This window comes from Vanellus vanellus (assembly GCF_965231255.1).
Source record: "Vanellus vanellus genome assembly, chromosome: Z".
In the NCBI taxonomy this organism is placed as follows: domain Eukaryota; kingdom Metazoa; phylum Chordata; class Aves; order Charadriiformes; family Charadriidae; genus Vanellus; species Vanellus vanellus.
In genome coordinates this window covers 64,508,625-64,533,172 of record NC_138908.1, presented here as the reverse complement: position 1 = coordinate 64,533,172, position 24,548 = coordinate 64,508,625, and the positions used below count along the sequence as shown (strand labels likewise).

Genomic DNA, 24,548 nt, shown 5'->3' with positions numbered 1-24,548 from the left:
TGCTTTTTGATAAGAATATTTATATATTCATTTTAAAATTCTGAACTTAGGGTTTTTATAATTAAAATGTACACAGTTTGAACCAAAACAGCAAAAGCCAATGACACAGTATTTGTATATAGCTTGACTTTTAAAACAATGCTGAAATAAAAACATTTACTTTATTGAAGTGCATGGGGTAATACCGAAGGACTCAATTGGATAGCATGTATACAATTATGCCAGTAATTTTGCACAGATCGTCGATACGTAATATAATTAGAACTTTTCTGTTGTTTTTCAGTTTGCATTTCAAATTTAATATGTACATTTAATTGTAATCATAATGGTTTAACTATTAAATCTTTCGATTTTTTGAAGATTTTTTGGGTTCATTTAGCAGTCTAATTGTGACTAAAGTTGAATAAAACCTGCATTTAATTCAAATTAGATATTACTTAAACTTTTAGCATGATGGGGGAATATAATCTGATTGGAATAGTAGGAAATACATGTTTTGGGAAGATATGGCTTACTTAAATGATCAGTTATGACTTAGTTCGATCTCAGTAAATTTAAAGCCGATTTATCAGAGTTTCAGATAAACTGAGGTGACCTAGAATGTGAGACAATACAAATCTAATTTTTTTTCTGCCCTCCCGTCTTCCACTTCCAACTTTGCTTGTAGGATGTATTGTGTGGAGTCACAGTATTTCAGTAGTTTTTATTTTATTTTTATTTATTTTTACATCCAAAGTAGATAGCACCAGAGGATTAAAAAGCACAAATTTCAGTTAGCACATACTTTGTTTTTTCTTTTTATTTTTCTTTTACTGATTTGGTTATTTGCCATTTCTGGGGATTAAACTTTAAAAAATGTTCTTCTTTTCTGTATCTGATGTTCTGTGTGCTATTAGTGATGCAGCCAACACGAACGGTTGTCATGTGTAAAACAACTTTCGATCACCGTGAAAACACCGCCCTGGGAAAGCGTCCATGCTTGATATCGTTTGGTTCATGAACATTAAGTTTCCAGTACAGGTGACCCATAGCTCAAAGTGTTAAATAATTGTATACATTATTCAGTTTTTAAAATAATAATCCATTAATGAGATTGCTAGTCTTTGAAGTTTTGATCACTTTTGTTTTTCCTAGTAGAACAGGGTAAAAGGAAAAACTTAAGTTCTTATTTGTTTCTTTGTAAGGAACTGGTAGATAGATTCATTGTTATTTATTACATTTTTAAATGCAAGGGTAATTGTAAAATCATAGAAAGAGTAACACCTGTGTAGTGTTGCAACTCTGTGTAATGCTTTCATTTGCTTCTTCAGGTAAAATCCCCGATGAAGCCAAAGCCCTTTCTCTGTTGGCGCCTGCTCCTACTATGACAAGCCTGATGCCTGGTGCAGGATTGCTTCCTATACCTACACCAACCCCTTTGACTACAGTAAGTAAAATTCAGTTGCTGGTTGATTTCTGGTTTTCTCTGTACTTATTAGCCTTTTCTGTGTTCAGAGAACATAACTATCTGATCCATGGATGTTGTCCTCTTGTCTGCTAGGTCAGTGAGGGTTTAGCTGTGGTGCCCTTTTGAGGGTAGATCACAAGATGTCTATGCCCTACCTTTCCTGTGTTTTTCTTTCAGATTATTATTTTTAAAAATAGTGGGTAAGTACTGGTTTTGATTGTGTCCGTTTTAATTGTTGTCCTTCCCTAGACCCATTAATTTGGTCCAGTGGCAGTGCTATCCAGCTCCTAACTATTATGTTTTAACAAATTTTTACACTGATACAGTTTTTCAGAATATTAAAATGCTGGACTAGGGTGCTTTTACTTGTTATCTCTAGAACAGGGCTTTTCACTGTTTGCCTAACAATGTTTTTGCTACAAAAAGCATAAGGAGCTAGCTGCTGCTACATCTGCTGAGTTCCCTTTTGCTTTTGAAAGCCTTTCTTGCCATCAGCAGGTTGCTGTGACCTGTGGAGGGGAAAGTTCAAGTTAAAATAGAGTAGCTTTCTCTTTTGTTACATAAAAAAAAATTACTGGTGGCTTGTTGAGAATTTTTCTTGTAAGAACTTGTTAGAACACTTGCTTGTTGGAAAGGCAGTTGCTTTTTGGGTGGAGAAAATAAAATTCAAATCAGGAACTCACCTGATCAATTTAGTAATGACTTTTCAGTGACTTTTTTTCTAACATTCCCCAGAAGAGATTTCAATTCCCAGTTCCAAAAATGAGAGCTGTATTGTCCTCATTGTCTAGGAAGTGACTGTAGGGAAAGAACTAAGACAATATCCTTCTCATTTCAACTGTAATTAATCTTGCCTTATGTGACATATTTGTCCAAAAGGTACCTTATCTGTCCCTTTAATGGACTGATAACTATTACAGGACAAATTGTCCCTGAGCACTGCAAGTACCCTTCTTCCCTTGCTGTGTAAGGTCTCAGCAGTTCCTCATCTACTCCTAATACTTGTTGTGGAAAAAAAAAAAAAAAAAAATTAGCAGCGTCTTAAGGCGTCTTGCTCAATTTGACTGCAAGCATTAAAAATTCAAGGCTGTATGTTTTCTGATTGATATACTGCACCCATGGCCAGACCTCTTTGAAAAGATGTTAACTAATAGCCCACAGAAAATAGATTATTTATGGGTAGGTTTTTATTTTAAAAAGTGCTCAGCTGGGACCTTAAAGTTTAAAGTATTGCCTATATTCATTAGATTTATTTTTACAGAAATGCACAAGGCAACCAAGTATCAACAAGTGAAGTTATCTCCCACCAGTGCTCAGTTGGAAAGCATGTTCTGTTTTTGTGTTTTCCAGCTTGGTGTTTCACTTGGCACTTTGGGGGCTATACCAGCAGCAGCATTGGACCCTAACATTACAGCACTGGGAGAAATACCACAACCACCAATTATGGGGAATGTGGATCCATCCAAAATTGATGAAATCAGGAGAACAGTCTATGTTGGAAACTTGAATTCTCAGGTAGCTTTTTTTTGTGTAATGGAAATACTACTGGAAGGTGTGGAATTGTAAGTTATGAATTCTGATCTTATATGTTAAAGAGTTATTGTTAGTTGATGACAATAGGAATTTAAACAAACAAACAAAATTATTTACTAGTGATATTTCAAATTTTGAATGTTCCTGTGCTGATCAGATGAGACCAGACTGGAACTTATTCTGGAAGGATATTGGAGAAATCACACTGTAGCTGAATTCAAGAAACATACTTATGACTCTGTGTTGTTCAAATGTCCAGCTGGGTTTTGTTAGCTGAGCAATGCCTCAGAAGTTGTGAGGTCATGGTAGCTGTCCCCCACAACACTGTGCAGGTGCTTACGTACAGTGAGATGGAATGATGTGCCCTGGTGGAAGCTGCAAAATTAGCATAAATACCTTTGAGTTCCTATAACAGGAAGGTTAGGTTTGCCGGAAATTTGGGTTTTCAGCAATTGATTGAATTAATTGAAATATTATTTACTTTTGACTGATGGCAATATAAGTATTTTATTCTGGGGTTTTTTGATTGCCAAAGTAGCTACTAGAGTGTAGAAGTGCTATTGATTGCCATAAATAGTGCAATATATACAAGCTGGAAGCTAGTAGGAAAACAGGTAAAAGGTAAGTCTTGTAATATTGTTTGGATTTTTTTTTCAATTGATCAAAATGCACAGTCAGTGGTTTGGACACTGGTGTATAAGGAAATTCCTCATCAGTTATTTCAAATGAGTTGCCTGAAAAGCGCAAACTCCTGTGCAAATGCTTTTTTAACGTAGATGCAGGACTTCAGGGCTTGTGATTGCACTATTTCAAATTGTAGTATGTTCTTTAGATAATGGAAGAAAAAGTACCTGTCTTTGTTAAAGTGTGACATTATTGAATTCATGTTGCCTGTGTAATAATGGTTAAATACCTTTCCAAAATCTGTAGCTCTTAGATTACCTGAAATATTGAATAGGTGGTTTTCATTGTATATTTTACTTCAGCTGAGCTTTTCGACTCTTTCTAGACTACAACAGCAGATCAGCTGCTTGAATTCTTTAAGCAAGTTGGAGAAGTCAAATTTGTGCGAATGGCAGGTGATGAGACACAACCAACACGATTTGCTTTTGTGGAATTTGCGGACCAAAATTCTGTACCTCGAGCTCTTGCCTTTAATGGAGTTATGTTTGGAGACAGGCCACTGAAGTAAGAAATTAATTATCTATATGTCTATTAAATGAGAGCTTGCTTTGTATCCTTACACATTTATGACTGACATGCAGGAAACTGCTGTGATGAATATTTTTTCAATATAAGGACCTATTGTTAGCAAACTGGAACATTTCTATGAACTCCAGTTTCAGTGTTAGGCTTAACGTTCTCTGAGAAGAATATGGATGGCACTGAGTAAAATATATTTATACTTAATGTAGAAGTAGTGGAAGCTATAATAGTGAAAGAGTCTGCGAAGTCTGTAGTATGAATTAAGCTTTCTGTATGATGGGTATGTAATTCGTGGGTCTTAGTGTAGATATTTGATCTGAAATAGATTCCTAGACTTGTACTAGAAAATATTTTAACACAGAAATACTGTGCCACATTTATTTAAACGTACCAGAATTTGAAAGCAATAAAAGACTCTTCAGATAGTTAAAACAGGTGAGTGTTAGGACAAATCTGTAGTTATGCTGAACTTTGAAGTTTTTAGTCATATGTGGAAGATGGTGTTGTCCTTTCTTAGTTGTTTTTCATTTTGCCCTTTCAAGGGGTTGGTTGTTAAAAGTTTTATTTTTCCGTAATTTAGAATAAATCACTCCAATAATGCAATAGTGAAGCCTCCTGAAATGACACCACAAGCTGCTGCCAAGGAACTGGAAGAAGTGATGAAGCGAGTAAGGGAAGCCCAGTCTTTCATATCTGCTGCTATTGAGCCAGGTAGGTATATTATGCTCGTTACTTAACAGACACATTCTCTGTGTACGTTGGCACACACTTTTAAGAGCATTTTCAAACCCAGGAAAAGGGTACTTTAAAGGTAAACAATATGTGTTGGAAGAAAGAAGATCAAAATCATATTCATGCAACAAAGCAGTGGAATGAAGCTGACTTTTTATTTCATCGTGTCTTTATTTTCAGATACATGCTCATTAAATGTTTTCAAAAATACAAAGTTAATACTAAATTAATACTTAATGTTGGAGCTTTTTAAGTCCAATGTACTTATAAACTTTTGGAAGAAAATTACTTTGTTTTTGTTTTGCTATCCTCTAGCATGTCTTACTGCCATAATTTCATGATCAGAGAGAGCTAGCCTGGTTCTGAAAGCAGTAGTATCATGGTTTCCTTATCTGCAGCGGGTTAATTTTGTACCTGTGCTATGCTTTTTTTCATGCTGGCTCAAGACTGTGTGCATCCTCATCACAAATGGGATCGGAGAATGAATCTAGAACAAAAAGGCCTTTTTTTCATCCAGATTGATTCCCCGATCCCTGTTAACACTGAAATGCCAGGTCAAGGAGGAAGGTGTTGGTGGGTTGAGAGGTTAGATGGACATTTCAGTGCTGATTTATGCTGACTTAAACTGATTGCAAAACCACAGCATAAAGTTCTCGACTTCTCAAACTTGCAGTTGAGATCCTCCTCTTTCTTTTCATCAGCGAGATTTTGTTATTCTTCTTACTAGCATGCCCAGTCATTGTCTTACATAGGTTAGATAGTGCCAAGTCTTGAGGGTTTTGTTTTGTTTTCCTGAAGGGTGTGGGTGAGTAATTTCTGATGGTTTCTAGGGTTGGCAATAAAATAATTCTAACATTTCCTCAGTGTTAAGCATCAGAATAACAATGTTTTTAGAGTCTGACCCAAAATCTGGTGAGGTCACTGTTAGGGTTTCAGTTGACTTCCTGGCCTTTGGATCAAACTTTGCACCCTGTCATCTCCATCCCTTCCTCCTGCAAAACAATGTCTGAGGAATAAAACTTCAGTATTTGTACAGTGGTTGAAATATCTATAAGTATAGAAAGTAGTAATTATTTACATTTTATGCTTGTTTTCAAAATTATGCCCTCTAAATTTACTCTATTCTTCTCAGGTTATTTTAAAAAAAAGTAATTATATTAAATAATAGACCAAGAGGAGAACATGTTGTGATCTTGTGCATTGTGGCAGCAACGTAAATCCCATTCCTAATAGAGCTAGCTGTTTATAATTATCTGGTTTATGTGTACTGCTGCAGGATGGCTGCACTCAACGAGTATATGCAATGACTTTCTTGGATGTTTCTGAAGGATATTTGCAAAGAAGGAAGATGTGCAAAGAGTAGGCCCCTTGCACTATATGTGGTACATTCCACTTGTGCCAGATTGTTAACTGGGATCTTTAAATGTTCTGAGCTTACACTGCAAAGTGGTTTTTTCCTCTCAGAGTCTGGAAAGAGCAGTGAAAGAAAAGGCGGTCGATCTCGTTCCCATTCTCGTTCAGAATCCAGGTCTAGCTCAAAATCCCGATCTAGAAGGAAAAGATCACACTCAAAACACAGGTAGGTATGGTTTTTACTTTGGACTAAGAGATCGTACTGTGTTTTTTGAGTAGTCGTGGTTACTGAGATTTGTTACTGAGTTATAAGACAAATACCCCTGTGGAGAAGATCACTAACTGACACTGAGCAGATCAGAGCAGAGTGGCCAGGAACTTTGTCTCTGAATGGATACTCTTTCCCTCTAAATGCTTAATGTTTTCAGTATTACTTTCAGTTAAAACACACTAGAAAGCATTTTTTGTACCATATAGCATAACTGTTTCTGTGATTTCATGGTACATTTTGTGCCATGTACCATAATATCATTTTATAACCTGTATTTTAAAAAGAAAGTTACCTGTATTTTCTGGATTAAACTTGTAGTTTAGTATTAACACCCTGAGCAGACAGACTGCCTGGTTTTGCTAGTAGAAAGTTGTGATGACCTGATCTTCTAAGCAGCAAGTTAACAAATGCAGTATTTATATTTGCTGTAATGTAAATGTAAAGCTATGCCTTTTAAAAACAGAAGAAAAGAACTTTAAGGGCAGCTTTCTGTTCAGATTTTGTTTGCTTTGCTAAATTTGTTCAGTTCTGAAATGGGCTTTGGAATATGGGAGGAAATAAAATCACTAGGTCACCCTTAAAGTATACCCATTAAGATTTTTTCCAAGAACGAGACAGTCTTGCTATGTGAGACTTAATTCCGGAAATGGTTCACATTCTTTCAATAGCAGGTATTTCTTCTGAGTGTTTACATAATCTAAAGATACTTGGCTGTGTTAATTATTGGAAAAAAATAAGAAAGTATTTGATATCTTATGCTTTAAAAAGGTGAGTGTTACCAGTGTTGCAGCAATGGCTCTACTGCATCGTTTTCATACATCATCTTTTAACAAGGCAACTAATACAGAAAAGCTGGCCAGAAGGAGTTAATCATCAATTATACCACCAAAGAAATACGAAATAAGTACAGGCTTCAGTTTTTCAATAGTGAGACACCACCGCACATGTCTAATGAAATCAAAATATTGGATTCCTTTCCTAATGCAAGAAGAATCATTTGGTCACTTTCTTATTGCTTGCTTCTCTGCTGTTTGTCAAACTGGGGATGTAACTGAAAACCAACCTTTGTTTTGTATAACACTGCAGTAATCTCAGTACTATTTTGTATTGACACAAACCAAACTGATTTTTAGAAGATAAACTTTTTTTACTTGTGGAAAACCTGTGCTTTAAACAACTGTTGATAGCTATTTTTTTTTAAATTGTTTACCACCACTACTGTCAGTTTTGAGAACATGCCAAAAAAGGCCACTCTTATCTCTTGTGGCACCTTCATCCCTAAGAATGAACTATCCTTACCACTTCCCTGTGTTACTGTTTTATAAAATACTTCAATTGTTTTCATCTCTAGGATACAATATTTACTCAAGATCTTATTTTGACTTAATTTGCCCTGTAGTTAAGTCTGTATTTCTGCACTGATAAGCAGAGCAAAGCTGTAGGTAAAAAATGGTTGCCTCTCCTCTTGGTGTATATTACTGTGTCTTGAGCTGCAGAAGACTGGGGGAGTTGCTATTTTTCATACCTCCCTGTTCTTCAGGATTTATTGAATAATATCCATGGTCTTTCTGTCTTTGATAAGTTAAACTTCATAGTACCTTAACCTCTCAGGCAAAGTATCCAATGATGTGGTATTTTGAAACTTAATGTTCAAATTCAGCTTTTTGTTTTTGGTTTCCTAGGGAGTATGATCTTCCAAAAATAGGGAATATTTTGGAAAAAAAGAATATAGTAATTTCTACAAGTCTTATTTTCTTCAAATATGCAACTATACTGAATAAGTTTATCAGAAGACTTTAATTGGATTTTTATCAGATTATCTGCACGTTATTTGCATTCATTATTTATCATTTAGTAAACGCTCATTCATTTCCTTCAGAATTCTTATAATTGAAATCTATGCTAACAAATCCTTTCAACTGAAAAGGTAACTTGACTAAATGCTGAACCACAGATAGTGGGTGGAAAACAAAGCAAAAAGAGACCACTTAAAGCCATCTTTCTTCAGTGACCAAGACTGCAATAGGTGACTGGGCCTGGAAGAGTCATAAAATGTAACTAATTATTTTTACAAGCTGCTAGAAACTGTCTAGAGTAGATTTTATGCACTGTAATTTACTAGGGACAGGTATCCTAATATGATATGAGTTTATATTTTCCAGAATCTTCATGGAGGTTATTACGAAACATAGGTATTACATAAGTGGTGCACTGTTTCAAAGGAGGCCATGTGCACCTGGTGAAGCATAAAGTAGCCGTATTTGCAAAAATGGTGGTAGGCAGTATATTATTGAGGTGTAACTCTATATAATTTTATATAGGGAGGCAAGATTTATGGGTGTTTTCCTTTGTTGATTGACCTAATGTTTATGAAATTTCACTATTAAAGTATTTTTCTTCTGGCATTGTTTACATAGAAGTAGATCTGGCAACAGATCACTCTCAAGACACAAGGACAGACGCAGATCCAGAAGTCCCCTGAAAAAACGGTCTAGATCTAGGGAAAGGCGGAAATCAAGAAGTCGCTCTCATTCTCGGTAAGTTCCGTTCCTAAGAAACAATACTGTTCTTCATATCACATAGTACAGAGTTTTTGAAAAAAATCTAACAAACTTTTTAGGTGATGGTAAAGGGTGGAATCTCCAAGTGCTCTAGCCTGTCCCTAGACTTTGTCTCTGGGACAAAAGAATAGAAAGTAAATTTTAATGCTGCGTTTACTAGTTTTGGCTTGGATAGAGTTAATTTTCTTCATAGTAGCTCATATAGTGCCTACAGAGATTTAAACTTTAACAGTTTAATCTACATTTATACCAGCATGCAAGCTGACCGAATGTAGGTAACTTTAATTGCCGGACTTTAACCAATAGACTAGGAATGTTCTGTGTATCCTGTGCAACCCACAAAAAAGGGGATGATGCTTGTTTGACCTATGTCTGTTGAGAAGGTTGGATTCAGGCTGAACTCAATCTGGCATTCTGAGAATATGTGTAAAGTTTTTGTGCATGAGCTTTTATTTTCATGTTTGGCTACCTCACATTGGTCATATGCTGCTGTGGGCACAAATGCGTGGCATCTGTTATATGGCATATTTGCATTTCAGGGTCTAATACATCTATATTTTACCTAGCTTATTAATTTTTAAGCCTGATTGTCTTAATTATTGAACTGTGAAATTCCAGCAAGATAATAACATAATTTTCTGTGGGATGAAGTATTGAATACTCACATAGCAAAAGTGCCTATGAAAGTAGTTTCATAAATAGAAGTCTTGGTACTTTCTTCTGTTTCATCTCTGTAATTCCGCTGATTCATTTAAAGGGAGCTTCATACTCAGGTTGTGCAGTTGCCTATTGTTTTTTTGAGGGAAGAAGTTTTATGGGAAAGAGAAGATCTGTGCAGATCTGTGGACCTTGGTAGAAACAGGAATATGCTACATAGCTAAATAGGCTTTATTTATGGATCTTTTTCATTCTGTGTTGCTGTTCTCTGGAGCCTCTTGAAATCTCTGCTCATGGGAAGGGGCAAGTCCAATGAAATCTCTGTGATAAATTAACTGGAACGCACTTTTTGCGTCATTGTGAGGCTCTTTGCTATTGCAAGGCTTGCATGCTATTTCATCTTCATGATCTTACATTCTTTCTCTGAGACTTTTAAAGAAGTATTTGCCAAAACCTGACAGAAACTAAAGTTGTCAGGTCACAGAGCATACAACACTCTACTATTTATTGGCATTTGAGAAGAAGATGCAGTCAAACACTTCTTCAGTTGAAGAAAGGTGGGGGCTGTGCTTAGGACCTTTCTTGTGTGAAGGACTCTTTGAGAATCTTTTAAAAATCCTAGGATAGGTACCAATACCAATAGGCACAGCAACTTCTGTCAGTCTGGTTCTCTTGGATGTGTAAAGCAAATGTGCTTTCTCCTGTTTCTCTCCGAACAATTCTTCATTTTCATATGTCCTAGAGGCAGGTTTAGGAGTCATGTGTCTCTCTGGTAGAAAGGAAAGATGGAGTGTCGCACTTCCAAATAATCCTATACCAAAATGTAATCTTGCAGCCAGAGCTGTGATCTAACAAGTTTTTGTTTGGCTTGATGACTAGAACATCAGTTGGAATCTACCTCACTATTCTTCTTTTTATGAACATTCTGCCTGTCCCAAAGAAGCTGATGTGATCTGTTACCCTTGCTTCTGTTTTTACTGTATTAATAATTTTTCAATAATTTTAAAATTCCTTTATTAGGAGATGATTGAATTGTCTTGAGTTTTGACCTTACATTTACCTTTTGAAGGAATTTGGTGAATTTTTATCCCTTTTTTTATTTCTGTGTATTATCTGTTGTTGGACTTCCAAGCAGTTCCAGGATATCTGTGTGAGAGAACACTGTAGAATAAAGCTGTAATTTTTTATGTGGGGGTGGTTAATCTCAAGTCCATTTTACGTGGACACTCTTAGTAAAGAGTGGATTTACAAACTGTAGAGTTTGTCTCACTCCTGACAAAATGTAGAAAGTTTATGTATGTATAGTAACATGACTGTGAGGTGAAGAGACATCTCTCCAAGCATAGTAACATCGCTCTGAAGATTGCAGTTTGATTTGATTTTGGCCTCCCCTGCTCCAATTTGGTTTCCAGGTTTTTACTAGCTATATAACCTTTCTGTCATGGTGAACAGAGGTGGAAAATTAAAATATTGAATATTGCTATTTATTGACAGAAATGCATACTTTATCTCGAGCAATTGGTATAGGCTAAGGAGTTAGTTGTAATTTTAATTGGCAAGTTAAAAGGTGAATTAATGGATTTGTGTTTAACTTTTCACAGGGACAAGAAAAGAGACAAAGAAAAGGTCAAGGAAAAAGAAAAGGCGAAAGAAAAGGAGAAAGACAGAGACCGAGACAAGGAGAAGGATCGAGACAGAGACAAAGACAGGGAAAGAGAGCGAGATAAAGAGAGAAACAGAGAGAAGGACAGGGAGAGAGATAAAGAGCGAAACAAAGATCGAGAGAGAGTCAGAGACAAAGACAGGGATAGGGACAGGGAAAAGGATAAGGACAAAGATAAGGACAGGGAAAAGGAGAAAGATAAAGAGAAGGAAAAAGACAGGGAAGAGGTAGACCAGAACAAGGATAAAGAAGATATTGAGAAAGAAGGAGAGAAGGACAGAGAGAAGATTAAGGACAAGGAGGGAGATAAGGACAAAGGATGGGACAAAGAGAAGGACAGAGACAAAGAAAAGGAAAAAGATGGGGATAAGGAGAAGGATCGAGAAAGAGAGAGAGATGATAAAAAGAAGAAAGAGAAGAGATCCAGAACACCCCCAAGAAGCTATAGCTCTTCAAGAAGGTCTCGTAGCTCCAGCAGGTTTGTTTAGAATTTTTTCATGCTTTTTTAACTTGTCAGTTCAGTGAGGCACCATCCTAGTTTCTATGTATCAATATCACCATGTCTCTTACTAATTAAACCTGTATTATTTCTGTTTTGTAGATTGTCCTATAAAGTAAAATCTATTACAGAGAGCTCTGTATGATGCCTGATACAACATAGTTTCTTGTTGGGCTGCTGGTGCTTGCCTTTCACATAACCATATAGTATAGTCCTTGAGGACAGTAAGTAGATGATTCTTGTGCCATTTTTGTGTTGGGGCTGTCCAAAAGTTCTGATAAAGTGACATCACACATCATCTTTGTCCTGATGAAAGTTTGAGTCACTGTTACATAGTTCTTTGGTTACTTACATACTGTATAGTGTTGTTCTGTAGGTCTTACGGACAGTTGGGTGATAGTACTTGCCACTCTTCAGCTGGATGGCTGAACAGCAGGAAGCAAGCATGTCACTTGTCTGGCTAGCTATTCAGAATGTGAGTGTATCTCAGTTGGAAGATAAGGTTACCTTGTTTAGCTGGTTAGATGGCCAGGTACAAGTAAAAAGTAACATTCCTTAATAATGCTGATAGAAAAGAGGAAAACATTCAAGTTAATGTAGCTGTTGGTTTTGCCTCTGAAGGAGGGTAAACTGGGTGGAAGTCTGACTAAATTCAGTACAGCAAAAGGAGGCTGTGAGATTAATTATAAGCTCTGAAAGTGGACTGAAGCATATTCTAAAAGTGTTGTGGTTAACTAAAGTTCAGAAGTTTTGGTGGAAAAAGTCCTTTCTTTATACCTCAAGAATTACGGAGTTCAGTAGTATCGCATGTCAAATTTAGATATGAAATTTTAGCTGTTGCCTTGAGAGAATGAAATGCTGGATGAATTGGGAAAAACTGTGTATTACAATCATTTCACTGCATAAAAGCAAAATTGCCACAGTTCTCAAAATTCAGGAGTTCATTGTTCATACAAGGCAGAAAAGGGTGTAAAGGCTTCTGAACATTCTGTTTGCATTATATGAAATGTCCATGTTATTTTGGACATTTATGGGCAAAATACAGTGGCTTCCTTAAGCATATGCAGTTTCCTATTTTAATGCATTTTTAACACCATTTCATGGGTTGAAAACCTACACAGAGTAGAGGTAGCTTCTGCCAGCTTTAACATTGTCTGTAGGCCTCACGAGTGTTGAATTAGGTAAGTGCAGAAAAAAGAATATTTTGTCAGTGCGTAGATTATATAAAATCTTGGTGGAAGACACAGTTCCTAATGTCAAATAGCAAGTGTAATTAGCTAGGTGTTACTAAAAATTCATACTCCAGTTCACCATAATTATGCTGTCCTTTAAGAATCTTGCTATTTAAGAAAGTGCCATGGAAGCCTCAAATGCCATGTACCTGGGCAAAGAATACTGGTGAAAATCAGTGCATCTCTTCTAGTGGACTCACAGTACAAAATTCTGCTTTGATGTGAAGTTAATTTCTTTTATACAGATGTTACTAAACAAGGACAATGTTCTTCTGGAGATTGAGGATGAGAAAAATACTTTTTTTATATGGCTTTACAATTCTTTCTTCAGATATAGCATTATCCTTAGAGTATCAATATTGGGGCCAATACTGTTGAAAATCTTCATCAGTGGCCTAGGCAGTGGGACAGAATGCACCCTTGGCAAGTTTTCAGACAATACAGAACTTGGGGGAGAGCCTGGTACATCAGAGGAGTGTGCTGCCATTCAGAGAAACCTTGACAGACAGGAAATCTGATGCTGACAGGCATCTTGCAGAGTTGAAGAAAGAGAAAGTACTGCACCTGGGCAGGAATAACTCTGTTGCACCAGTACAGCATAGGGGCTGACTGGCTGGAAGGCTACCTGGCAGAAAGGGAGCTGGGTGTCCTTGCAGCCAAGAAGGCCAGCAGTATGCTGAGCTGCATGAGGCAGAGTGTTGTGAGCAGGCCAAGGAAGGTGACTTTCCACTCTTTTCAGCACTGGTGAGGCCACATCTGGAATCTGGTGTTCAGTTCTGGGCTCCCCATTACAAGAGACACACGGACATACAGGAGTGAGTCTAGTGAAGGGCCGTGAAACTGGTAAAGGTCCTGGAGCATCTGTTACACAAGGAGAGAGACTGAGAGAGCTGAGATTGTTTAGCCTGGAGAAGAGAAGGCTGAGGGGGCATCTTATCAATGTGTATGAATATTTGATGAGAGAGTGTGAAGAAGATGGAGCCAAACTTTCCAGTGGGGCCAGTGACAGGCTAAAAGGCAATAGGAATATATTGACCAATGGGAAATAAAGGCTTTTTTTCTGATGTTTAAATTGTGTTTTTTCTGGGCAAACTGGAACCAATTACCTGGACAGATTGTGGAGTCTCCATCTGTGGAGATGCTAAAAATCTGACTGGATGTGGCCCTGAGTAACCTGTTTGAGTAGACTCAGTTTTAAGGTGAGGGAGGGAGAGGTTGGACTAGGTGGTCTCCAGAGGTCTTTTCCAACCTCAGTAATCCTGTTATTCTCTGAAAAGCAATTGTGACTAGGTTGGGCTACAGAGTCCTAATTAGCTTGCACTTAGTGACCCCTGTTTACTTCAGCAGTTGCTGTTGCCTGGTTGAAATGGTTACAGACCTTTCTGGAGAATATTATCCAGCAAACTGGCATTTCAGCTGGCTGGATTTACAGTGCAGCACTGAGTTGGGACTGCTGATCCTTTACCTTATGAGTGTAAAATATTGGACAGAGAGTCATCCTTTTGGAGAAGACGTGAAGGTGGAATACAGGACCTTCTAAGAACTAGATGGCAACTGACCTTGCTTTACTGACAGACAGCATATGAGTACTAGAAAGCAGACGGCAATTTGTGATTCCTGGCTGAAGTAAGAGACAGACCAGAAGAAGGGGAGCACCTGGCTCCTTTTCCAACAGACTTTTACAGGCTAGCAGAGGAGACAGGTATGGAATGTTAACTCTGCGTATGATTAAGAGACACAAGACCGCTGTGGAAGTATTCAGACTTGTTTTTGCTGCATTAGTATTGCTTAGGAATGTTAAAAGGTGCACAGAAATCTTTATATAGACAAATGTAATAGAGATGAGAACAAATACTGTCAGACACAGTTGTAGTTCTTGAACTTGAAATATGAAAAGCAAAAACTGAAAATTAGATTTCATGAATAAACAACTTCCAGTTTGAACACAAATTACTAAGGCAATTGGTTAGTCACAGATATGTGTGCTGGAAAGCAAAATAAAGTGGGAATGTAATCAATGTAGCCCAAGTGGTAGCACTGTCAGAATAATATATCAATTTCCAGTATCCTCATTTGAAATGTGGTGATGGTAAATGTGAAGATGTTCAAAGTGAGATACATGTTCACTAGTTAACAGCTGATCAGTGATTCTGTTATTTTCTCCATGTTTTTGAGACCACTTTATATTTTTGTTTACTGAAGATCAAATAAAACTTAAGAGCTTGCTGAATAAAATAGTTATGAAACTGTCCTGTGCAGCTTCAGGAGGTCACAGTAGATGATATTGTCAAAGGAACAATCCATGTAGTGATACCAGACATACCTTAATATATCCTTTTGTAATTTATCTAATAACTGTTGATTCTTGGCCTTTCTAAATGTTGAAGATCGAAATATGCACACCTAATGGTGTGAATTGCAAAAGCTGGTATGCATAAGTGTAGGTTTTGTGCCATATCTTGAAGTGCCCTCTCAATTAGTTTAACTTCTCTGTTTTTCGTTGATGATTCTTCCTGTCTGCTTTTCCTGCTCTGTGAAGAGGTGATAGGAAAAAATCATCTTGCGTTGAGAGAGAGAGAGAGGTTCTACGTTAATGTTGAATGACGCTTTACTGGCTCACGTTTTTGCTTTATTTTAACATGTGTCTCAGTATGCTTGCAACTAGTTTTTTAATGTTTTGTTCTATTCAAGATCAGACTCTGTAATAGCAACTCCAGCAAATTCCATATATCTGTGTAAAACAGCTGTTGTAAAATACCATGAGCTCTTCAGTGTGTTACAGAATGATAACATTCTGTTTGCGGAGCAAGAACCACTAGGAAAACAATAGATACTAATTTGTTCTGATTTTGACAACAGCTTGAGCTTATTTTGCACTGTCTGCTTCTAAAGCAATAAGAATGTTAGCGCAGTCAGGCTGAACTGAAATTGCAGTGATCTTCAGGTTGTAATGTTGTGTTTTGAATTTCATATTGCTTAAGTTACACCTTTTGTCTTAATGTGGCTCTTCATTCAATTCAATTATTTTCCTGACTGAAGAAACTCTTATTAAATACAGGATTACTGAATTCAGTGTCTTTCCATTGTTATCAGGTGTAAGTACAAGCATGTGAGGATAAACAAAAAACTAAAATCTGAAAGGGCACAACCTTTTTTTTTTCCCCCACTTCCAGCCTCCCCTTTCCGACCAAACTGAAACATATGAATTTCTTTTCTATGTACAGTTCATATATCGTTGGTGATATATAATGTTAAATTCAGGGATATTTACTTAGTTGTTGTGTCAGATCATTTTAAGAGCTTTCTGTTTTTATCTGGTTCCTGAGTTTATTATTTCTATTCTTTGATCTTGAATTTCTTGGTCCTGTAGAGAAAGGCGTAAAAGGAAGAGTAGAAGTCCCTCCAAGTCTCCTAAAACATCCAAAACAACAAAAAGAAAGTCTTCACGAACTCCTTCTCCAAGAAGGTCAGTTTGATGTAAACATAAAAGTTAATGGGCAGTAAAGAAGGAAGAATTTGTAATATTTTAATTGTTTTACTGCCTTTACTCGAATAATTTCAGATTATTTAAGTTGGTGAGTATGGTTTAGTTTTAATTTAAAACAGAAACAAAACAAAAACCTTCATGAATTTGAGCTTGGTATGTTTTCAACTAGAGAGTTTTGAATCTGTCAACAACGCAAATTTGTGTCAAATCAATAAAAATCTCTCACTGGATACAAATTAATTTGGTTTTCTTTTTGCAAATACCATGCATACTGAACACATGCATTCTTTAGCTCTTTTCAGTCAAAAAATCCCCTTGCCTTTATGAAGGGGGTTTTGTTATGTTTCAGGTATTTTTTTGGAAAGCCTACAGATTAGAGTTTAGTTTGCAGTTAAATGGTTTAAAAGTTGTTGCTGTTGGATCAAATTTTGATTTGAGTAAAAAATTTTCTGAAACAGAAACAAGAAAGAAAAAAAAAGAGAAAAAGATACAAATAATGAAAGAAGAGAAAGAGAACGTTCCACTTCCAAGAAAAAAAGTAGTAAAGAAAAAGAGGGAAAGGATAAATCTGACAAAAGCACCACTACTTTGAAGGTAAGTTGTGTGACCAAGCAATAAGCAGAGTGATGTGATGCTACTGGAGCTGTTATTGAAATTCCTCCCCTTCTTTTTCTTCCCCCTCCACCCCCCCCCTTCTTTTTCTTCCCCCCCTTCTTTCTCTCATTTTCCTTACCAAATTGTTACCACTTGGGTTTAGCTTCCACCAGTTGGAGACCTACAGTTGGCATTAGTGTAGCAGTTTGATAAGTCTCCATGTTTCAGCTTTGCCGGACCCATAGTAGCTTGTGTGAATAGTTTACTTCGGTTTCTTTCCTGTTCTGTGCCATGTGCTAGGACTTGACTGGCTGCCTATCTGTATGAGTGGGCAGGAAGCAGACTGTAACTAAGGAGCAGTGTTCAGGGACAGTTTTGCTGTAAAGCTGAGAAGGTTACTCTATTAATAAACTTTTACTGCAGTTCAGCCTCTCCCTGGTTGCTTTGCTCCTGGTCTGCATATTGGACTCTGCAGGAATAAAGTTGAAGAGTTGGGCAAGTGTGGTATGGGATTTTCCCCTGCAAAATAGAAGGTGGTATGATTAAGAAAAGCTACATATTCAAATTGTTTAATCTTGGAATTTGAAAAGCAACATGCCTTTAAAAGAGTAATTTGTAGTACTCAACTGTTGTTTTGTTCAACTGTTATAAAACAGCTGGTTTAGGCAACTCTGTCCACATGCTTAAGTAATTATCTTACCCAAGAACTCTCTTAAAATGCATTAGATACCTGGCAAAAAATATGAAAGTAAAAAAAATTAATCCTATTTTATTTAGAAAATATGGTGAAATCTTAATTTCTGGAGCTGTTACTCATAGGTTCCATGATGCTGCTTATACTATTTTTTCTGAATATTGATGATTAAGACAGGTCACTTTATGGCAATGACTTCTTGGATGATGGGTTGTTACGAGTGCCTAACTTCAGCCAATTGGAAATAAAGCTTTTTTTTAAAAAAAAAAAAGGGGAGGGGTAGAAGCTGACACCTCTATTCTAAAAATAGCTGAGACAAGATAGTAATGTAAAAATTGAGACAATGAAAATACCAACAGTTGGTTGGAAATCGTATCCTATGATATTAAGAATAAGTTTTTTTTTTGTAAAATAACTTGTCTTTGATAGGACAAAGATCACACTAAAGAGGACCAGAATTCAGAAACTGACAAGGAAGTAGACAACAGAGATACACAAAGGACAGATGAAGTCAAACTACAACAGAATGGGAACTGTCAACCAGATGAAGAAGACCTCTCAATTAAAATGGAAGAGGTTTAAAGCAAAGAATGGACCTCTGATTCAACTAAGGAATAGTATCCAAAGCTTTTTATTTCCCAGAATGAGGAAGAAAATGTTGAAGCAATCAACCTGAACGTGTTGATAGTACTAGTAGCTCTTCCAATTCTTGTGATAGCTTTGTTGTCTTCTTGCTGTAAAGCAAGAGAGCATGGACCAGTAGTTATACAATGAAAAGGCAGATGCCATCAGAACTATTCATCTCTGAAAATCCATGCATTTCCATGATGGCTGTACTTATTTGTAAAATGATTTATGTTAAGTTTTGCCACAAGCTGTTACAAATAAATAGAAACTGAAAGACGTAAACCTGTACTACCCAAAAAAAGCTGAAGATATGCATTGAAGGTTGTTTAAAATACTGCTTGTTGATGAATTTTGTATTGTGTTACCTTGTGGGTTTAAAAACAAAATCCACAAAAACTTCAATGTGTACTGTTTGATGTGCTTGGAAATGATGCATAAATATACACACTTCCTTTTGTTGTAAATGACAACTGTAGGGAAAGAGTTTTGAAACATAAACATAGCTTAACGGTTCTTATGTTAAAATACCCCCAGACTAGTATGTTTTTCATTTGCTCACTGCTTGAGATTCTTGGGTTTTATTATTTAATAGAATTTCTTACTAATATCCCTAAAATTAATATTTCTTTCAAAGTACTCAAACAATGCATGCTACTTTTCTGTTCCTAAGAGGAACATTGCCATATTATAGATAATAGGTTAGCTTATTGAGTTATTTGGGGGTTGTTTTGGTTTTTTGTTTTTGTTTGTCCTTCCAGAAGTGAGCACGTCTCAGAGTTATCAGAACTTACAGCTGTGTTTTGAGCTGTACTGCAGTGTGTCTGTTCAGCTGCAAATAGTACAGGTGCCATTATGAAAATAAAATTTTCTTATTTGTTTAAAAAAATATGGGAGCACAAGCAGAAGCTTTAGTGCCTTCTTAAAATATGGTGTTTTCTAGAAAGGTATGTGCTTTTGCTCATTTTCAGCTAAATCTTACATGATCTCTGTTGCTATTTTGCCACCACCATACTGTAGACAAGAATGCGAGTGACTTGCCAGAACAGTTGTTTGATTAATTTGTTAAAATACTAAAGCTCCATTTTTACTTTTTATTTTTAGAAGAGATTTATAGATGAAAGCAAAGATGCAATTTGGGGACCACCACTGTAAAAAAAAAAAAAAAAAAAAAAAAAAAAAAAGTCGTAGCTGAATACAAAGCATTTTCTGATCACCTGCATCAAAGACAGCCCTTTAGACATTTAAACTACATTTAGATGGCCTTAATTGTTACCTCTCCATCATCTTCTCTGATACCTGTTGGGTGTTGTAAAAGGAATTGTATGCAAAGAAGGGGGATAAATAGTTTCTGGAAAAAAGTTCTTATGTACACAGTAGTTATATGATAGAGATTCTTTTTTCGTTATTTGGGAGAAAGCATGTAAGAAGAGAATGACAAAGCAAATATTTTTGTCAAGGTAAAACATGGCTTGTGTTCTCTGGACTAATTTAATCAGTTACATGAGATTTCTTAAGAGTCGTACCTTTAAAACTTATACCTAAAATCGAGTAGATTATTTTTAATAGAACTTAATACAATCAAATTACTTAATTGCCTTACCTCATGGGGAGAGTTATTTCTTTCAGTTAAAAAGAGAACTCGATAGCATATTAGCTATTTGCTTTCAGTTTGTTTTTATTTTCCTTTGCACAGTTAATTCTTCCAAAAATAAAAAAAAAACATATTACAGGGAATGACAAATTTGCCCAATTCCTAAGGTAATAAAACCCAGTTTGATTGTGAAGCTACTTAATCACTCTTCATTTTCGATACGATTTAATGTTCTTGCCACTGTGTACATTTAAGAGTATGGAAAATGCTTTACCATGTAAAGTATAGACAGTCATTTTTGTGATGTTTAAGCCACATGCTGTTGGCTGGTAAACAGCTTATTCTGATAAAAGAATGACAAATCTGTATGCTTACAGGAAGACTGTGAAGGATTGTGTCTTGCAACAACAGCTGTCTTATTTATGATGTGTAAGTAGCATAGAGCAAAGAGATTGTTTGTATTCTTGTTATCTTTGGTACCATTTCACTAATAAAATTAAGTATTTTAGAGGGAAGTTTCTGCTGGTACATACTTATTAAAGGAATACTTTTAGATTATCTGGTCTTATTCAGGCAGCTTCTTTGATTTGAAATGTAGATATCAGTGAAAATATACTTGTATTATTTATATCTTTGAAAAGATAAGTGTCTCCATGGGGAGGAATTAGAACTCTTGCAGTGTGTCATGTTTTGGCTGGTATTAGTTGATTTCTTGAGTTTCGTTATCCTGAAATTGCATAGGTCTATTATATATCAGTTACAGAATATGTAAAGGATTGTGTACAGTTAGCTAAGAAACATGCCTTTGGAAATTAATAGTTAGGATGGCAGCCTTACTAGCTAATTTATCACATGTGGAAGTCCATATGCAGCACATTATTACATTGCATGGGAATTAATGGTTCCCTTACAAAAACTCTCTTTAAAAAAAAAAAAAGGGCAAAAAAAAAAAAAACCAAACACCCCAAACCAACCAACCACCAAACACATGCATTTCCTCCCAGCCTCAAGTCATATTTTCTTACAAATGCTGTATTTTCTGGTTTTGCCTTGTAAATATTCTGCAGATCTGTGAGGTAGTTAAGTTCTGTCTATTTGTATTAGGAGTTTTACAGTTCCCCTCTTCCTAAAAAGCTGTTACCAGAGAACTATTTTTCTGTAAAATGCCTGTCTCTGCAGAGGGTAGCTCACTTTTAAACCAGTAGTGTAGCACAGTAGTGAAGTTCCTGCTTGCTCCAACAGGATTGTGTGCATCATCCATTAAATGTGTCTGTCTTCCACTTGGAAGTCCGTTGCCTTCATCGTTAACAAGTTGCATGCTGAGCTGCTGTGTTAGATTGTTTGGGTTTGCACTTCATAAATTGAGTGGAAGTATTGAGAGCAGTGTAGTTCATGATAGCTGTATTGTTTTAAATGTAATTTTGTTTGAGTCAGCCTTCATTTGAAAATGTTATGACTTGTAATTGCTCAGAAAAGTGGTGATCGGGTGCCATTTTCCTAAGACTATGTAAAGCCCGTATATGCATAAGCTTCCATTAGTGACCACAGTTATTTCACAAACGGTGTTTGTGGATAACAGGGTTTTTCTTCAGATTTTGAAAGAAGGTGTCAGAAGACAGCTGCTGGTGGACAAAGCAGGATTCCAAGCTCACAGTAGAGCTGGCTGTGACTTTGATAAATTTATCAAAGTCAATAGGTTTACACAGGTGTGAGGGATGAAATTCTGTTTGCAAACACTGATAGTAGTGTGGTATGTGAAGAATACTGTTTTTTCACACTTCAGAATTATAACTAAGAGGGGAAAAGAGCACTTCAGTTGGAAACTGGAAACATTGGAAGAAAGCCTGAGAAATTGGTGAGATCTGGGTTCTACCTACTCATTAGTCACCTGCTAATTTTTTATGGAAATTTCGGGTAGATACATCTGGAGTTGCTTTGCATTAGCTGGCTGACAGCAGCAACATGTGGAGAATGGATTCTGAAATAAGCTGTGGCTACTGGAGCGCGTGCGCTCTGCTGCACGTCCTGCAGTCTGTGGGATGCTCTGCATTGCTTGCTACAGTTCTCTGGCCCGGTTACATCTAAGGCAGTATCTGAAATTACTTTGAAACTCTGCAAATCTGTCACAGTAGCTTCTCTGTCCTGCCCTTGGCTTGTACTGGGATTTTGCAATAGTTACTAGATTTCAGGATTTCTGTGACTTTCTTTTTGTCTAAGGAACAGATAATAAGTAAAGGCTGCTTTGTATGATACAAATGATTGTATACTTCATACCTGCCCTTATTACAGTGTTATTTTTCTGATTCACGTGTATGAGGGTTTCAAGCAGTAATGCCATAGTGATGTACGTCTTTGGCTTTTCAGCCTGAAGCATCTCTGTGTCCCTGTCTTTTTATTAGTTTGTAATCAAAAAAGGTTAGATAGAGTCCATGTACTTTAATTTTGCTAGCCATTTACTTAGAGGGGAAAAAAAAACCAGCAGACAAAAATAATACTGAATTTTGTAAATGTTAATGTGAAAATTGCAATATGGTAGCAAAACAAATAATCTTAAGACGTGAATTCTGAACAGAGACTTGCAAACTGGGGCATATTATGGGTCCCGCCTGCCACTTGGTGGTACTTTCAGTTTCATAGCAATCAATTATTGCCTTTGGTGGTGTTATAATTTTAAAAGTGACTGAGATCTTTAAATGGCTAAAATAACGTAAATCGGTAGGCACTTAGTTCAGAAAGATGTAGTCTTCTCACCAGAGATTGGAGTGTGGACAGTTGAAATCTCAGATATCATTAGTGTTATTACCTAAAAAGAATCTAAAACTTAATTTTGTTTGCTAATATGTAAACAGAAAGAACATTTTCAGCCTGTACCTTAGGTTTATTTTTATATGTTGAAAAGTGTAATTAAAATAATATTGAAAACTAAAAGCACTGTACAAAAGGGGATTTTTTTTTAATGTAAGAGAAATACACTTTCAATTGTATTTGATTTAAAACTCTTAAATGTCTTTCCATGCAGTGTTTATTTGTATTTCAAATTCAAGAATGCATAATTTGTAGGTAAGTTCTGTTGCAGGATCTGAGCACATTAGTGTGGAAGTTTCTTCTGTATTATTTTCAATATAAAATGGCTTAATAAACTTATCTGACTGTATGTGGAGGCAGCTACTTTCCCCGTTGTTTTGAGGAAACACAGCTTTAACACTTTGATTCTGTATTGTTTAAGTAAATACTACAGTTGAGAAGCTATCTATGAACTTCAGTTTTTACAATGTTTTCTGAAACCACCAACTCTTACTGTCCAAGAGAGATTTATTTTTTTTTTTTCCCCTAAAGTCGTCATGACGGTTTTGTGATTGTTGAGCTTAATACAAGAGAACAAGGAGAACAAAAAATGAATTTTCAGCAGTCTATATATTTTCTTCTGGAAAGTTTCAGCTTGCACTTTTTTTTTTTATTCATTAAATTTTTTTTACATTAATCTGGTACCGAGTTTCACACAAGACTAGAGTTTTTTGGTGTACCAAGTATGTTCCATACTAATCTTGTTAATGAAATTATTCTTCTCCCATTGAAAACATCATGTGTCTTTTTTGACCTGAAAGACTGTTACCAGCAATGGTAAAACAATCATCTAATCTTGCTTTCACTCAGTCCTTGATGTCTTTAATGAGGCTGCCAGTTAAGTAGCTTTCTTAGAAGAAGAAGTAGTTGTTGCTGTACTCAATAAAACCTTCATTATTGCAAAGATTTAGAACTACTGCTGCACTGATGAGTAAATCATGGGGCACTTGGAAATTGTTGCTTCATAAATACATAATTTTCATAATATTTTAATCAAAGTAATGAGTGATCTGCTCTGGAAACATCAAGAGTAATATGATGGTAACATGCACGATTCATGTAGTCTACCACTAGATGATCCTTTCTGGTATTTTCCCCACTGATACAGAAGCTATGATTAATTTTTTATACACAGCACCTATCACAGCCTAGGTTCACATATACCTGGGGAACCTAAGCTCTACAGCAGCAAAAATATTAATTCCTTTTTCTAAGTTTGATATTTCTGGTAATAAAGTAGGTCTTCTAAGTTTAAGTCATATTGTTCCACGAGTGTATTTTTGCATTAATGAAGCAACAATGAAATGCTATAAGTAAAGAAATGTCAAATGCTGCTATTATGTTGTTGTTTTTGTAAATAAACAACGTCCCAAAGTTTTATTGGTGTCATAAACTCACTTCCACTAAATTTGGATGAGGTGCAGCAAATGGCTGTGAAGCAGTTCTTTCTCTTAATTTTTTTATTTTTTTGGGCTACATCTGCCCCAGAGAGTCAATTGCTTTGTAACTAAGTCTGTTGGACCGATACTATCAAGAATATCACAGGAAAGGTGGTGA

At 36.2% G+C, this 24,548-nt stretch overlaps 1 protein-coding gene across 4 annotated transcripts; it reads left to right on the top strand.

The window, feature by feature from the left end:
• Positions 1–791: 791 nt before the first annotated feature.
• Positions 792–24,281, top strand: SREK1 (splicing regulatory glutamic acid and lysine rich protein 1). Of its 4 annotated transcripts, XM_082497807.1 has the most exons (11): positions 792–1,020; positions 1,311–1,426; positions 2,798–2,962; positions 3,990–4,168; positions 4,767–4,897; positions 6,383–6,497; positions 8,960–9,079; positions 11,362–11,901; positions 16,525–16,620; positions 17,100–17,235; positions 18,359–24,280. In XM_082497807.1, exons 2-11 carry the CDS (start codon positions 1,364–1,366, stop codon positions 18,509–18,511), a joined length of 1,698 nt encoding a protein of 565 aa, XP_082353933.1. In that variant the 5' UTR covers positions 792–1,020; positions 1,311–1,363; the 3' UTR covers positions 18,512–24,280. The 4 variants fall into 4 exon arrangements, with proteins under 4 accessions (XP_082353933.1, XP_082353932.1, XP_082353934.1 ...); XM_082497806.1 differs by lacking the exon at positions 792–1,020 and having other exon boundaries at positions 1,206–1,426; XM_082497805.1 differs by lacking the exon at positions 792–1,020 and having other exon boundaries at positions 6,440–6,497; positions 18,359–24,281.
• The last annotated feature ends 267 nt before the right edge of the window (positions 24,282–24,548 follow it).

Coding starts and splice junctions, on each gene's coding strand:
- SREK1 (XM_082497806.1), top strand. CDS start 1,289: ATGCTTTCATTTGCTTCTTCAGGTAAAATCCCCGATGAAGCCAAAGCC. Junction 6,498..8,959: donor AGATCACACTCAAAACACAG/GTAGGTATGGTT, acceptor TTGTTTACATAG/AAGTAGATCTGGCAACAGAT. Junction 9,080..11,361: donor AGAAGTCGCTCTCATTCTCG/GTAAGTTCCGTT, acceptor AACTTTTCACAG/GGACAAGAAAAGAGACAAAG.